Source organism: Mus pahari, chromosome 3 (assembly GCF_900095145.1).
Source record: "Mus pahari chromosome 3, PAHARI_EIJ_v1.1, whole genome shotgun sequence".
In the NCBI taxonomy this organism is placed as follows: Eukaryota; Metazoa; Chordata; class Mammalia; order Rodentia; family Muridae; genus Mus; species Mus pahari.
The window spans coordinates 97,344,230-97,355,980 of NC_034592.1; the positions used below are offsets into that span (position 1 = coordinate 97,344,230).

General features: G+C 47.0%; 1 protein-coding gene across 1 annotated transcript in view; it reads right to left on the reverse strand.

Moving 5' to 3' along the window:
- Scg5 (secretogranin V) overlaps positions 1–11,751 on the reverse strand; it is a 42,871-nt gene that overhangs the window by 30,114 nt on the left and 1,006 nt on the right. Inside the window, exon 2 of the mRNA XM_021193381.2 lies at positions 10,777–11,009. Within this exon, the coding sequence (XP_021049040.1) occupies positions 10,777–11,002 (226 nt within the window). The 5' untranslated portion in view covers positions 11,003–11,009. The remainder of the gene's footprint in view (positions 1–10,776; positions 11,010–11,751) is intronic.

An 11,751-nucleotide genomic window follows, 5' to 3' on the forward strand; every position in this document is an offset into this window, starting at 1 on the left:
GATTTTAACCTGCTAGGAACATTTAAAATCTGAAGATATTTTGAGTTGTCCCACTGGGGAAAGTCTACTGCCCTCTAGTGGGCAGCGGCTAGGGATGCAGACGGTCAATGGGAAATGCTGCAGCCTAGACATCAACAGTGATGGGGATGCAAATTCTGCTCTAGCTTCAAATACAAGTGAGCCAAATCTAGATTCTATGTCCTAGACCTGTCTTTGCACACTGCTCAACCACTTCCACTGTACAACAGAACCATCCACATAGGATTTATGAGGACAAAAATTGTAATATATAACATACTGGCCCACTGTAGACACAAAATGGGGATTATTTCCCTTCTACTAGAACATTTCCCTTTGAATAAGTATTTTACATATCTCTTTTTACCCTTCACACGGAGACTCTATCTATGTCAAGAATTTAAGAAACATAAACCTTTAGTTTTATGTGTATATGTTTTGTCCACATATATGTATGCACACAATGTGTGTGTGCGTCTGTTACCCTTGGAGGCCAGAAGAAGGCATCAGGTCTGGGGACATACATGATGCTGGGTCACCACATGGGTGCTATGAACTGAACTGTGGTCCTCTGAAAGAGCAGCAAGTGCTCTTAACCACTGAGCCATCTCTCCAGCACCCCTCAAACACGTTTCTCGGGTTAGGTAAGTGCTATCATTTTTCCTCCAGATTTTAGAGCTTTAACACTGGGTTGAAAGGATGAAAAAGAATTCACCATTCTACCCTATTGTTAAGCAAGAACTCACAGGGGCATATGTTCTGAGTCCAGGGGGCAATGCAAGCAAAAGACTGGCCGCCTGCCCTACAAGGTATGCCTCATGGTTAGAGTGCTGCAGAGTGTCTGAGAGGCATGAGGGCACCAGAGGACATGGAACGTTAGTGTCAGCATGCATGGTCCATTATCCACAAAAGCTGCACATACATCTTCTGGGACTCATTTAGCCCTTTGGGTTGTTTGTATTTTTACCTTTGCAGAATGAGCTCTGCAGATTGGCTTCTAGACACGCAACATACTCTATTGAAAGCAGAGCTCAAAATCCAAGTGCTCCCCCATTCTTGCTGCCGCCGCTGCCGCTGCTGCCCAGAGCAGAACATAATCTTCCAGTTGCCTCTCAACCCTTCACACTTTTATTGTCCTCCCTGAGGATTAGGGAGGTGATCTGACCAACCTCAACAGCACAGACATCCTGAGGCAGGGGCATGAGAAGGCTTTAGTAGGGCAGGTAGGCTTCGGGGGAATGTGACTGGGTACCACTGACAATTTACTGTAGCCAGCCTTCTGATCCAGCAGGCTGGGAGTAAGTTGGCCACTCCCTGCCTGCAGGCACATCTTGCTAGTCCATGGCCCAGACCCCAAGGCACCAAAACTTGGCCTGTAAAAAAAAGCCAGAGGCACTTACCGGGCTCCAGTGTGCTGTATACAGACCTAGTTAAGTGAGAGCCAATGCTAACATGAAAAGAAAAGGCCTCTCAGTATTAGTACAATGTATCATTTTCCTGTCAGAATAGCTGCTCTCTCTTTTCTTTCTTTGTAAACATGTTGAGACAATAGCACCTGCATCTTTGCCATGTTTTTACACACTTCAGTGACCAAGAACTATGCAGTGTCTGGACAGACTCAACAAATGGTTCCTCCCACCATCTGCTGAAGGCCTGGAAACACGGGAAGAAGGGAAGAGACGGGCCGCTTGGCTTCAGGAGACAGGCACCCTCCTCCGTGGTTTAGAGGCTCCTCCTCCTCCATGGTTTAGAGCAAAGGAACCCTTCCCAGCGTGCCCATCCGGTCCCACTGCTCATGGGGGAAAAAATGTTAGTCATTCACATTTATCCAAACTCCTCGGGGAGGCCTGCTGAGCTGTCCCACTAGGAGGGTGGCATTAGGGAAGTCCCTTGGGACTTCTGGGACAGCCCTGGCTGTCCCCTCTGCCTCAGGCAAAGAAAAATTAGGACAGTTTCCTGTGGAGGATGATTGCCAGTTCCCGAGTCCCCTCAGCAGTCTTATTAGCCCCTACTAAGTGTCACTGTGCCTTGGGTCACTGTGCCTTGGTCAGGTCTCTTTCCCGTGGGTTGAGTGCCCCTCCCCCACCTCCGCACTGAGACTATTCTAAAATGCCGTAATGGGTCTGTGTTCACCTCTCTGAGAGTTTATAACCAAATGTGTCCCAGTGAACAGCTGCCTGAGAGAGAGAGAGGGAGGCTCACTTTATGGAATATTTGACTTATGCTGAGTAACACTCAGAAATACCAAGCTGAAGAGACACCAGCCTCTACCTGCTCATGAGCTCTGTGCGTGGGATCTGACCAGTGCAGACAGAAATGTATGAACTGTTCCCCCAGCTAGCCCCACTGACCACGACTGCTGCAGCCACCAAGGTGGTGACCAGATGCGTGGAAGCTTTAAGGGACAAGTACAATGCGGGCAATGAGGGAGGCTGAGTTTTCCTGTGTGAGCTTAGGAGCTGGGCGGTATAGACCACCCGCCGCATGTGGCCATTGTTCTGACATAGACAAACCTGCTGACAGTCTCAAATGGCCTTTCCTGCCACCCCCCACCCCACCCTGTAACCATTTTGTATTTGACACAATGGCTAAAAAGTTTATTTTTCTTTTCTTCTGCTACTCAAACCCAAGTCTCCATGATATACATCCTCACAGAAGCGCTGCTCAAGGATGATGATGAGGATGATGATAATGATGATGATGATGATGATCATGATCACGATTGATGATTCCAGTGGCAACGTCCCTGGTTCAATGCCTTGGCCCTGAAAGAACCATTTCTGTAATAATCTATATATAGGACTCTCAGCTTCGGACATGCAGTAAGCGTCTCGCGTCTCTTCCCTTTCAGGCTCCTTAAACTAGGGGTGCAGGTCAGGGTAGGAGATGTTGGATGGGCCTGTTCCTCCTTTTTGCCGTTCCTCAGTTAGCCAGCCCACTTCACTGGAGTGAGGTGCTGAGCAAAAACACAGTCCATAGCTCCATCTCTTCCTTGTGTGTTAGCTTTCTTATTCCCGTGAGTGGCTCTTGAATAAAGACCAATGGGAGCCTCAGCTAGCCCAGACAAGCTCAGCAGTCAAAACCTGCCACCACCCTCGTATTCTACATCACTGTTATATTCCTCCGGTCGGAGCTGATCCTTCACAAAGAGATTAAGATAATGCTCAGATTTGTAGTTGGTTTACAAAATTCTAAAAGAGCAGTACATACTGGTTTTGAAAACCTATGAAGGCCAGAGTTCCTGGAACAACCTAAGAACATAAATACTTATTGAATGGATACAAGTGGAAATGCATTAGTGGGCACTCTGATGGGATGCTGGTTGGTGTAAATGGCCAGAGAGGTCAGCAAGTAGACAGTCTGCTTCCAGTCCACCGCAGGCTAGATTTCTAGTTCATCAGCACACCGGTCTTTCAGCAGCATCATCTGTGTTGATGTTCATCTGTGACATGTTCCACTTTTGGAACTCTTGCTGAAATGGTCATAAAGTCACAAAAGCAAGAAACGGGAAGGGCAAGTCTGAGAAGGGAAGTTGCAGCTCGCTCATCTTCACAAAGCACTCTTCCTCCCTGCAGCCCCGTGATCCTAACTCCTACGTCACTGCCCGCGGGGTACACACGAGACCAGGGAAACCGATTCCTCCTGGGATTCATAAGCAATGGTCGGGAGTGCTGTGTCTCAGGCCCGAGCGCAGCACAACACGGGGAACGGGGAGATAGGATCCCCTAAACCTTGAGCTGTTTATAACTGGAAGTGACGATGGGAGCACAGAGGAAGTTGAGAGCATGGCGGCGCTTTGAGAGATGGAGATGGAGCACGATGGCGAAGCATTGGCCTAGCAAGGGCAAGGACCTGGGCTGGATTCCAAGCAGCACTAAACAAGCAAGCGAACAAATACATTTCATGTCTCTAGAACACTTTTACCTTTTTCAAAGTACCTTGATCCCCCTTAATTTGGCTGTCATACACTGTGAGAGGAATAGGACAGCTCATCGCCATTTTTAGACTGAGAAAGTAAACTGTCTGGTAGACGCCACTGTCTTGTGTCTCCTCTGAGAATGAACTAGAGTAGCCTATCTCAATGCACACCCTGCTAGCTGTATATATTCCATCCTCCTCTCACCCCCCAAACCCAAACCCCACACGCCTCTCCCTCGGCTAAAACTCGCATGGCACCCCAGTGCACAGTGGCCACTGTACACACTCAGATTTAATGGCCGTGCCTAACTGTGGTCTGCTAAACCCAGCCTGCTTCACTAACTCTTTATGGACTGTGGTGACCAAGATGCTTGCACCAATTTGTTCCAAGAGGGAAACTTGTCAGAACATTCGCTTCCTGTAGCCTCAGGTCCCTGAAATACCAGCCACCCAAACCACCTGTGGTTTACCATAATGCCTAGACTCATAATCGTTTCTCAACTAAATAGCCCAGGATTATGCAAGTCTGAAGGGATAGATGTCCTCAAACCTAACATAGCTGGCTTGCCAACAAACTTAAAAACCCCAAGCCTCTGCGGGAAAGGATAAGCCGTCTCAATCGTTAGGACGATTATATCAAATAAGACAGGTTACAGGAAAGCAGTTCTGCGAACCATGAATGTTACATAAAACCGCGTTTCTGCTCTTCCGTTTCCTTCATGTACATAATCCACTTTGTCAATGTTCTGTGGAAAACCCTTCTTTGCAGCGTCCCAGGTGACTCATGGTGCTTCTTGTTGCCTGGGTCCTTTTCCAGATGGTATGAATCAGGTGACATGAGACAAGAGTTCTAGTTTAAACGCCACGGGCTTTGCACAGATATGGACTTTGCACAGACAATGCCTGACAGGAAAACCCCCAGGAGCCAAGGTTCTCCAGGAACCAAGAAGCCTCCTGGGTTAAGCCCACACTACAGGAAAGGGCAAGGAGTCTTAGCTGCCAGCCTTGAAGCCGTGACTTACAAGTAAACGGGAAGGGAGGAATGCTATGCTTAGTTTATTTATTTATTTTTTCCTGCTGTACTGGCTGCTTTTGCGTGTCAACTTGACCCAGGCTGGAGTTATCACAGAGAAAGGAGCTTTAGTTGGGGAAATGCCTCCATGAGATCCAGCTGTGGGGCATTTTCTCAATTAGTGATCAAGCAGGGAGGGCCCCTTGTGGGTGGGACCATCTCTGGGCTGGTAGTATTTGGTTCTATAAGAAAGCAAGCTGAGCAAGCCAGGGGAAGCAAGTCAGTAAGGAACATCCCTCCATGGCCTCTGCATCAGCTCCTACTTCCTAACCTGCTTGAGTTCCAGTCCTGACTTCCTTGGTGATGAACAGCAATGTGGAAGTGTACACCAAATAAACCCTTTCCTCCCCACTTGCTTCTTGGTCATGACGTTCGTGCAGGAATAGAAACCCTGCCTAAGACACCTGCCAAACTCTCATGTGAACAATATGGAAAGTGAGATGGGAGGAAAAGGGTTAGAAAAAAAATTGATATAAGTTTTTTTAAACCTCATCAGAATTTAGAGGCAGCAAAGTACATTGTCCCCATGTGTTCCATTCGGGTTATGGTCACAGGCATGGGCCGAGTGCATGGTTTAAATGCTGCTTCTCCATGAAGGCTGCACACGGCTGGGACTTGATATTCAGCAGATGAAGTTAGGATACAGAACTCATAAGAAGCTCCAGTTCAGGCCCTGTACCCACAGAAGGACACTTGCTGTACTGAGCACTCAGTGTTTATGTCCCCTTAACAAGTCTGAATCCCAGTGTGGAGAGGTGCAAGTGTCCTCCACGACTTCTCCTGCCCCTCGGCCATGTGAAGAGTCAGCTACCAGTGAAGCATAAGCAGGCTCCCATCAGACACCTCAGCCAGGGCCAGATCTAGACGGTCAAGAGCTTCGAGCAGTAGCCGGAGTCACCTGGGCTCGAAGACAAGCTGGGCTCCAAATAACTATCTTCTCCAAGTTAGCAGCTGCTAGGCATTAAATTTCACCTTGCTAATTTTGCTGCTTTTCTGTGCCCCTCTTGACATCTGTGCTGGCTGGTTTTCTGTCACCTAGAGAGGGGCTGGAGTTATCTGACAGGAGGGAGACTCAATTGAGCAAAAGATTAGGGTCATTAAGATTAGGCTGTAGAACACTGGTGATTGATGAGGAGGGTCCAGCCCATTGTGGGTGGTGTCATCCCTGGACTGGTGCTCCTGGGCTCTCTAAGAAAGCAGGCTGAGTGAGCCATGAGGAGCAAGCCAGTGAGCTTCACCCCTCCATGGCCTCTGCATCAGCTCCTGCCTCCAGGTAGGTAAATGCCCTGTTTGAATTTCTGACTTCCTTCAGGGATGGACTACAATGTAGATGTATAAGCTAAATAAACCCGTTCTTCCCCAAGTTGCTTTTGGTCAGGTTTCATCACAGCAGTAGTCATCCTAGCTAAGACAATACCGTAAGAAAATCTTATTTATTTGGGGGATGAACCACTACTTTACATTGCTCAACAGTCATGGGCAGTGACAGTTTCTGCTTATTCTTTAAAGCGCCATAACCCTGTTCACAGCTCCTGAGTCTACAACTTAGAACTTGTGATTCTGAGACAAGGCTGAATTATGGACCCGGAACTCAGTCTAAAGTCGGCCACCCTCAAATTTATGATCCTCCTGCCTCCACCCAGTTTTCCAGTGCTTGGATCGCCTAGCCTTCCTTCAACGCAGACATCTCTCTTGTGTTATGCACACCCAAAGTACCACCTTCATGCCTTCCCAGACACCCCGGAGTGCCTTAAAGACAATCAATCGTTTCCATCTTCCCTATCCTACATGCATTTAAAACTTTTTAAGATTTTTATCCAGGCAGCTAATCCACACAGGATATTTAAAATCATTTTCCAAGGTCTTTTTGTGTGGGTGATTTCAAGGCAGCTTCAGAGGGCTGCCTTGAAAACTAGAAACAGACTTTAGAAAAGTTATCAGGGCCAAGAGACAGCTCTTTCCTCCTCCTCCTCCTCCTCCTCCTCCTCCTCCTCCTCCTCGCAGAAAGAGACTCTCCAGAAACAAAGTGAGACTCCTCTTCTGCTCTTTCATGTTTACTCCCCCAGTTCTGTCAGCCTTTGATTGGGAGGCAGTTATTGCCACCTTGTGGCAAGGTAGAGGTACTGCAGCTCCTTTATTCGAATTTGGCCAAACGTAGGCTCCTTAAAATCTACTTGTCTTTTCAATAATGCCACCTCACAGAGGACTTTTAAACGTTTCAGCTCTCTTAATTTTGAAAAGAATTAAATTGAGGTTCCAAATGTGTGATGAAAATATTTTGATATATATAAAAATATAATTTACAATCATCAAATGCTAATATTTATAACATCTGCTTTAGTGGTTTGAGACTTAGTGTTTTCACAGTGCTAAGTATTAAGCAGCTAAAAGTGTTGAAGAAACAGCTGATACTTTAGGAGAACAGTTTGCTGCTGTTTTGTTTTGTTTTGTTTTAATTTTTAACCAAGGCTGTTAATATTCAAGGGCTAGACTATCTGTCCTGGTTTGATGAACCCTAATCCAGTAAGAGTGTCATTCAACACTCTCCAAAGCCCTCACCCTTGGTAAACAGCTCTCCGAGTCTGCCCCCGGGAGAGCCGCTAACTCACCCTGCTTTCACCCGCTTCTAAGGAACAACAGTAGCATTTACCATGTCACGAGATCTGCTCCAGCAGCTGGGGGAGGATAGGTAGTGCTGAAATATAAGGTGCAGGGGCTGACCAATGCCGGCGAGGAGCAGTTAGAAAGATGATCAGAAACCCAGGAGGTGGGGGCAGGAGTGTGAGAAGTTCAAGGTCATCCTTGGCTACAGACAGTGCCTGAGGCCAGCTCAAGCTGTACGAGAATCCTGTCCCAAACAACACATCAAAACTGACAAAGTAAAGCCCTCGTGCTGCTGCTAATGCATACAGAGGCAGGGTCATGCGGTCTTCTTTTTTTTTGGTTTTTCAAGACAGGGTTTCTCTGTGTAGCCCTGGCTGTCCTGGAACTCACTCTGTAGACCAAGCTGGCCTCGGACTCAGAAATCCGCCTGCCTCTGCCTCCCGAGTGCTGGGACTAAAGGCATGCGCCACCACACCCGGCCTTGTGCGGTCTTCTTATTGACCGTTCACATGACTCTATGTGAAAGAAGCCTTATTTCATCCAAAAGAAAATCACCTCTCGAGGTCTCCAAGATCACATGTATCAAGTAAGCCGCGTGTACATGGCCCAGACTCGGTTCCCTTGCCCTGCTCCCTTGCCATCGACCTCATGAGGTTGCCTTCACAGAAGGCCACTCACTTCCTAGCAGTCTTTGTCCTTTCGTCTTGGCTTTGGCTGACAACTTTATACATTTGGAAGATGCTACCACTCAGCTGTTTTTAAGGTACCCACAGAGGCATGCCTAAGGTAAATAGAAACAAAGAAATAACTTACTAAAAGATGGCAGCACCAGAAAGTGATGGAGTGGGCCTTTAAATCCAGGGAGCTTTGGTAACATAACTCATAACAACCCCATTCAATACGTGTTGAAATTTTCACAGGAATACATGTTCTGTGTATGTTCTTTATAAAAATTAGGCGGGGGTGTCGGGGATACCTTTAACTGATTCTTTCTGATGCTGGTAAGAGAATGGAAGGAGCTATTCCACATGGTATGAGTGAGTCTCTGAGCATACAGTACAGGCAGATGGGCGAGTGAAACAACAATCTATTCACATAAATAAGAGCCAGGCCATCCATCTAAAACCCAGGATGGACTGGGAAAAGCTCAGGGTTTGTACTTCCTTTCTATCCATTGAACTACTTTCTGTCTTTGAACTACTTTCTGTCCATTTCCACCTCAGCTATAAGAGGCAGAATTCTAAACTGGCTCCAAGATTCTTACCTGCTGAACATACAAGAGTCTCCCCCCTTGCATGTGGTGGAGACTGGAGATAACTGGCTATCATCTTAGATGACAAAGGTGGCTCGATAATCACTTCCAGGACTCTATTGCATCGCCCTTATCAGATTAAAGGGACTGATAATGGAGAAGTAAAATGTCACAACAGAATATTCTTGTTCGGGATATCCTGCATAGGGATATGTGAGGCAGCATCCTTCCCAAGGGAGTTCCCAGCTGACAGCCATCAAGAAAAAGGAACTTCAGCTGAGAACTGCATGGAAACGAAGTCTGCCAGTCACCTTAATGAGCTTCTTAAAAGCTCCCACACCATCGTCACTGTATGGCTGGTCACCGTCAGAATACATCTTGGTTTGACTCTGAATGGAGAGAGAGACTGCCCAAGTCGGAACAGAGGTAAGTGGGAGGCAACGCATCTCCTGTGGAACTGCTAATGCTGTGGGAATTCAAGGTAGAGCAACAGTCAGTGGAAGCACAAGTCAATGCCCATCCCTTACAGGAGGCTGACGTTGCTATGGCAGCTCATTACCTCAAGATTAGCGATGGATCCACTGTAATCCATCCTCGTTCCTTCTTCCGCACCTTCTCACCACGCTCCCCTGGGGATCTCCTATGCAAACTTCAAGACCCAGGCCAAATGGAACTTCTCCTAAGAAGCATGTCCTTATGGGCCCCTATTCCTGACCTACCTCCTACTCTTTGTTCCATGGAAGCAGGGCACATCAGAATACACCATAATGACTTTTTTGTCAATTCCCTTCTCCCAGTTAGCCTGAACCACGTAGGCCCCAGCATCCTGCAAAGTGCATATGCAGAACAATACACGGTTGGATACTAACTGAGTGAATAAAAGGAGGCTCTGAAAAAACACAGGTTTTTGATACCAGGGAGAACCTTCCCCATGGCAACAGCAGAGTGACTAACCATGCACTTTACTAGTGGAGAGAACAGATGTTTGCCATCTCAAAAAAAAAAAAAATTAAATAAACAGGGACAGGTGACTGGTGCCACTTAGAGCTTAGAATCTCCCTAAAAGAATGGCAAGGCTCCTATCTGATTTATCTTGATTTAAGCCATTTGCCATGGTTGCACGCTTGCAGATTCAAGTTATTTCGGCTAATCTACTCCTGAAATCAAATGTCAACCAAAGTACACAGTAATATCAATGGCTCAAAGTGACGGCAACGAGACAAAAATGGGACTCATATATCAACACTATTCACAGCATCCCTAGAGCCCTGAGTAGACAGCACTGTGAGGCAACCCTCTCCTCGTAGGGAAAATTACATATCAGGAATCCATTAGAAACAGTACTTGCTGCATGTGGCTTCTGGGAGAATCCAAAGTGAAAATTCATATTTTTCTATAAGACCCACTGCCTGCTCCCAAGGGGAAGGCTCTTAGTTTATATGGGAGTAAAGAGCTAGCAAATGAAATACAGCTTTTTACTTTAGGTTTTATAAGAACATTATGAAGAACTTGGGAAACTGGAAAAATCCACGAGAGGTTGTCTCATTCTTCTCATGAACGTTTTATGTATGTATCACTGTGCAGAACATGGAGAAGAAATAGTGCCAGGGATGCAGCTCAGCCCATAGAGTGCTTGCTTGGCGTGAAGCCTGAAGCCCCAGCTTCCTTCCTCAGAATCTCATAAGTTTCCCCATCTTAGTACTGGGGAGGTGGAGGCAGTGGGATAGGAGCTCCAGGTAACCCTTGGCTACATAGGAAGTTCAAGGTTAAGTCTGGTCTAAATAAGATTCTACCAGTAAAAAAAGAAATACCCCCCCCACACACACACCAAACAAAACAAAAAACCCTGGTAAATGGAGACAGTGGCCTCAGAAATACAACAGAAACATTGTCAGTTTGGAAGAGTGCATACCTTCGATGCTCTGCGGCCCAACAAGATTCATGGCCTGGTGAGCCGGGTACTCCACGCGTGGCCTGGCAATGCCCAGCTGCTCCATAACCCCATGAAGCAGTCTCTGGATGTCTGTCTCTGACACCGGGTCAGGGGTCCGCGGGCTATAAGCAAATGCTGGACTCCACTCAAACATCAACCCGAACAAAAGGCCAGACAGTATGGCAGAGGCCATCTTGGAGGCCATTTTTAACCTGCAGAAGAAAGGACCAAGTTATATAACTTGGCCAAAATGGGCAACCATGACACAACTAGGGTGATGTAAGTTGAGGCTGAAGGACCACCCTGAAAGGAGACTCGAATGAAAAATTCCTAGACGTTTGCTTTGTGTCCAAGCCAGGTAGGAAACCGCTGTGTGAAGGAAATAAGACAGGAGAGCCTGGGATAAGCATGTCCCTCTAACTTGACACCCAAGGATTCCAAGAACAGGAATATGCTCTCTGTGGTCCTTGCCATCTAAGCACTTTCGGATTTGAGATAGGGAGGGTGGTAATTTTTGAGACTTCCCAGTTTAAGGAAAGAAAGGAGTAACAAAGGGGAGTTAGGGAGACCCAAACAGTAAAAACAAACAAACAAACAAAAACAGCCCAGAGAAAGGTCTGGAGTGGTGGCTGAGGGTGTTTGAACTTAGCAGACTGGCAGGCAATAGGTGAGGATCCTGAGCAGAGGTACACCGACTCCTATCCTGCTCTGCGATGTGGGAAGCAAGCAAAGTGAGAGACACTTGACTGCACACCACCCAGGTCTTCCTGGGCAAGTTCCTCAGCCTCCTTTTCTACAGACCAAGGATAGCAACAGTCTATCTTATGGAGTTACTGTTAAGATAAAGATCAAGCCTGGTGTGGTGGTGCACGCCTTTAATCCCAGCACTTGGGAGGCAGAGGCAGGCAGATTTCTGAGTTCGAGGCCAGCCTGGTCTACAGAGTGAGTTCCAGG